This window comes from Sinocyclocheilus rhinocerous, unplaced genomic scaffold, assembly GCF_001515625.1.
Source record: "Sinocyclocheilus rhinocerous isolate Xijiao unplaced genomic scaffold, SAMN03320098_v1.1 scaffold2019, whole genome shotgun sequence".
In the NCBI taxonomy this organism is placed as follows: domain Eukaryota; kingdom Metazoa; phylum Chordata; class Actinopteri; order Cypriniformes; family Cyprinidae; genus Sinocyclocheilus; species Sinocyclocheilus rhinocerous.
Window position 1 is genome coordinate 433,164 of NW_015660491.1, and position 5,483 is coordinate 438,646.

Here is a 5,483-nt window from a genome sequence, read left to right on the forward strand (position 1 = left end):
AGCTGAATGCACATGAAAAATAAAAACGCTGTTAAAAACAGATCGTCCGAAATATTAACTTTAAAAAAAAGAGTGATCGTCCGAAATATTAACTTAAAAAAGAGTGTAAAACGTTGATCATTTGAAAAGAAATGTGAATTAATTCAACAGAGCCTGAAATATGCATTAATCAAATCTTGTGATAAACAGCAGCATTTGAACAGACAATAACTCACCGCATATTCTTTTCCCGTAATATTTTAAGGCTTTAATTTAAGCTTTTTCACGTGTTCAAACTAGATCAATGTCAAAAACTTTTCATTTGTTTTAAAAATGTAAATCTTTATTTTAAAAAATGTTTTAAATTAAATAATCATATTTAACCGACATCTGATAGGCCCTATTGGAAAAATATTGTTATTTATTAATAATGATGAAACTAATCATTTATCACTTTTATTTTATAATTATATATATTTTATAATAATAATAATAATAATGTTCAATCATTAGATTAATATATATGATATAATTATTATAATTATTATTATTGAATATACCTGTGGTTTTAGGAAGTCGTCGACTGCGGCTCGCCGAACCTGCTCCTCCTCGCTTTGCGTTCATTCTTCTCTGCACCAAAACTTTCTGACATCCTCACCCCGGGTCAAGAAACATAATTAATCAGTGTCAGTCGATATATTGATCAGATTTATCAATGACCACCCAAAAGGAACTATACATGCATTTCGTGCCAACGCAGGAGAGCTGAACAGTTACCCGACATGAGCATCACCAGTCAGAAATCTAAAAAAAAGATGTAGTTTGCATGGAATTTATGATAGAAAACGAGTATAATACTAGTATAACTAGTATATAACTAGTATGATATTTAAAAAAAAAAAAGATATTTTGATCTATTATATTTTGTATATGGTCACAGTTAAGTCTTTTCAATACAATAATCAAGCATCAAAATATTTGCATTTTCAAAAATAGTAAAAAATTACTTGTTAGAGAAGTAGGCAATTATGCATGCATATTTAAAGTTATAAACATGTATGACTACAGGTCAGCATGCCACATTTTTGTTGTTGCATAAATATTATATTATGAAAAAGGCCATACTTTTTTGCTTGTATATTAATCTGGTCATGGAAATTGATTTTTCTGTAGTTAATTAATAATAAAAATAACAGCATATATTTCGGATTAATCATTTAAAACTATATATATATAGTTTTATATTAAAGTAAATTAATCCAAAATATGCTATTATTTTTATTATACAGGATATTATATTTAAACCCATACTAACATAACTAATATGCTACAAATTTGGCAGATATTTGTTCTCGTTCAGCTGTTTCTTTCTAGACTAGAGGAAGGCGAACTCACGCATACATTGACAGTAGAACAGGCGAGCGCACACACACACACACTCACACACACGCACACACACTCACACACACACACACACACACACACACACACACACACACACACACAAGCGCACACACACACACACTCACACACACGCACACACACTCACACACACACACACACACACACACACACAGACGCGCGTCCCGCCTCTCAGTAGAAGCGCTGTTGTGCAGCGAACGAGCCACACGCGCACCGAACGCTCCGCGCGAGAGTGAACGACGATTTAACCGGGACAAAAGCTTCGGCGCGTCATGTTGGACTGACTGGCTTTGAAATCGATGGATTGGTTTTGAAATCGTTTCGGGGAAAACAAGGTCTTTTTGTTCGGGTCTGAGAGCGCTCTTCCCGTTCAATGATGGAACTCACGATGGAAAACATTGGAAACATGCACGGCGTTGCGTCGCACTCGCAAGCGGGAGACTTGATGAATTCCTCGCACGGCAGACCGTCGTCGGCTTCCCACCGGAACTTGGTTTCCCACGGGCGCTCGGCGATGGTGTCCAGCATGGCTTCGATCCTGGAGGGCGCCGGTGAGTACCGGAGCGACCCCGCGCTGTCGGGCCACCTGCATCCGGCTATGACCATGTGCGAGTCGGGCATGAGTTTGTCCAACACGTACACCACCCTCACGCCGCTTCAGCACCTGCCACCGATCTCTACAGTCTCAGATAAGTTCCACCACGCGCACCCGCACCCGCATCACCACGCCGCGCACCAGCGCCTCGCCACCGGCAACGTCAGCGGGAGTTTCACCCTCATGCGCGACGACCGCGGCCTGGCGTCCATGGGCAACTTATACGGCCACTATCCCAAAGATATGTCCGGCATGGGACAGCCGTTATCCCCGCTCTCCAACGGCCTCGGTTCTCTGCACAACTCCCAACAAGCGCTGTCAGCCTACGGGCCCGGCGCGCACCTCCCCAACGACAAGATGCTCTCGCCGGGCGGCTTCGAGTCCCACGCGGCGATGCTTTCCCGGAGCGAGGAGCACCTCGCGCGGAGTTTAGGCGGCCACGGGCACGGCATGATCTCCAATCTCAACGGCATGCACCCGCACAGCCACCTGCACTCGCAGGCGAACGGATCCATGCTGGCCGACAGAGAGCGGCACGGCGGCGGCGGCGCACAGAGCGGGGGCTCGGGGCAGGTGGAGGAGATCAACACCAAGGAGGTGGCGCAGAGGATCACGGCCGAGCTCAAGCGATACAGCATACCTCAAGCCATTTTCGCCCAGAGGATCTTGTGTCGGTCCCAGGGAACACTGTCGGACCTGCTGCGCAACCCGAAGCCCTGGAGTAAACTCAAGTCCGGCCGCGAGACTTTCAGACGCATGTGGAAATGGTTACAGGAACCAGAGTTTCAGAGGATGTCCGCGTTACGGCTTGCAGGTAAGCCATCATCACCTTCACATGGCCAGGATTTAGGAAATTTACCCTGGAAAAAATGACATAAAATACACATTTTACACTCTTAAAAATAAAGGTTCCAAATGAGTGTTTTGCGAACCTTTTTGAAACCTTTCAGTGAACCATGAAGAACCATGTTTTTAGACTAGTGTAAAGAATTTTTATAAGAACCAATTCTGGTTCTTCAAAGATCCTTTCAGTGAACAGTTCTTAAAAGAACCATATTTTATTAGTGTTAAGCACATTTTAGGAACCTTCATTTAAAGAACCTTTTGTGCAGTGGATATGAAAGGTTCTTCGCGTAACCATCGATGCCAACAATGCACCTTTATTTCTGAGTGCATGACAAAAAAGATTCAACTAGGCTGAAGTTGTAAACTAATAAAAGCCTGGACTAGAATGAAATGGCAGGTTTGTACCATACTGTTATTAATATCTGGCAAAACGCCTTTTTAAAACAACGCTAAAGTTTCTTTAGTTCAAATTCAGAACCTTTTGCTTTCCAAACAGGGTCTTTTCTGTAAACCTAAACATGTAATTTAGCACAAGAACTCATCTGGTGATATTTAGAACAGGTTTTTACGTAAAAGTGACCGAATAAAGCCTTTTAATTGAGACACAAATACACATTCACATCACATCTTTGCGAGGACAAATACACACCGTGAGAATGATAAAGCAAATGTGCTTATAGCCATTTCGAGATGATATTTTAGCATTTTAGCATTATAATAATGTATTTTCGGCAAAGGGCCATTTTAGAGGGCTCCTTAAAAAAAATTATATATATATATATATATATATATAGTTCAATTGATGATCATATCTACCAAAGTAACATTTCTTTGTGTTGGAGTTGAAGGTTCTTTACACCTGCATTTTCGAAATGGAACCTAAAAATGGCATTTAACAGTAAAATGCGTCGGATTTTAATAGAAGCCAATGAACCCTCATCTGGTGCGATTTAGAGCCATTTTTCTTAAGAGAGACGCCTTGGTTTTAAAGAGTTACCCGGACTGGATGAGCATCAAACATTACAGAACGATTTGCTGTCAGGGGCTGATAAGGGATGGAGCGACGACAGATGGAGATCGCCGCTCGCGGGAATTCTCGCAAATGGTCGCATTTGTGTTTTTTAGCTGGGTGTCCATTTGATACCCCTCGACTCTCAACGGGGCTCAGAGAGCCGCGGAGCGCACGCGTGCGTTAGGAAGCCTGACCTCCACCTGATCGATAGCGCACTTTCCCAGCGTCCCTTTGAAATGGAGCGCCGATCAATGCTCGATTCGGACCTGAGAGGCGGCTAAGCACGCTGACGTTTAATTTACCTCGCTTTGTTTTAGCACCCTGACTATGCGCCTGTTTCCGCGCGCGCGTGACGCGGCTGCATTTGCATGCGTCTGATGGGAACATTGGATTTGACGCACGCATGGAGTAGGCAGATGGGCGCGTTGATTAAAAAGACGCGTTGATTAAAACGTTCCAAACAAATTATAACGTGCAAATATATGGTTTACTGGAAATGTGTAAATACACATATGTGTAATACCACTGTAGAAAGTGGTAACCTTAAAAAGCTATATCTACCTGATTTAACCCATAAAAAAGTTTTATTGGTATAGATGAATGTATATAGGTTATATTTAAAAAATATTTTTTGACTTGAATAAGATCATTTTTAGGTCTAGATCTACCTGGAAATTACTTTCATTGGTGTAACCTGTTTTATATATATATATATATATATATATAGTGTATATATATAAAACCTTATTTATAAACCTATATATAAAATATATTTTAACCTTTTTTAACCTATATAAAATATAACCTATATTAAAAATATAAATTATAAATATTATAATAAAAAATGAAAAATATGATATATCTACAAATATTTAATATATAATATTTTTATTTAAGTTATTTTTACAACACTTTGACTGTAACAGTATTTTGACCCTGTGGTTTCTGCTAGATCATAATAAAAATGCATGAAAGTAAAGTGGTTACTGACATGAAATGCAAAAATTGTAGTGAAACAACTAGTGCACACAAATGTAACCAAACTGCATGAAAAAGTGTATTTACATCCAGAGATCTCAGCATTACACACAAAAACTGCAAGAAACTCTTTCATTACTCATAAAAAAGAGCAAGTATGTTGCAGTTAAGAGTCTAATAAAAGCAAAAGTGTGGTAGCAGTAGAGCTGTGGAATACTCCACCGCATCTATTCATCATATTGATATTCCAAATGTATTAGTATCCTAATCAATAGGTATTCTCCGTTCAGCTTTTGGGGGTTGTGTGGACTGAGGCCCATGAGATGCGTGTGGTTAGAGAGGGCAGCGTTAGTGACCTGCGCCTGGACACATGTCCAATCTGTGTGCATTTGAATGTCTAATGGATCACTTGGCAACTGTGATTAATTACTGCTCAGCACAACTAAGACATCCTTCTCTCTCTTTCTCTCTCTCGCTCTGTCTCTCCCTCTCCCTCTCTCTCTCTGTCTCTCTCTCTCAATTCAATTCAATTCAATTCGTGCTTTATTGGCATGACAATTGTTACAATGTATTGCCAAAGCATAGTGTTTACATTGAATCTAGAACAGATATATATGTGTGTGGTGTGTGTGTGTGTGTGGTGTGTGTGTG

At 40.4% G+C, this 5,483-nt stretch overlaps 1 protein-coding gene across 1 annotated transcript in view; it reads left to right on the forward strand.

Annotated features, from left to right (window-relative positions):
• The first annotated feature begins 1,777 nt into the window (after positions 1 to 1,777).
• onecut3b (one cut homeobox 3b) overlaps positions 1,778 to 5,483 on the forward strand; it is a 33,644-nt gene continuing 29,938 nt past the window's right edge. Inside the window, exon 1 of the mRNA XM_016534103.1 lies at positions 1,778 to 2,810. Coding sequence (XP_016389589.1) covers positions 1,778 to 2,810 — 1,033 coding nt within the window. The remainder of the gene's footprint in view (positions 2,811 to 5,483) is intronic.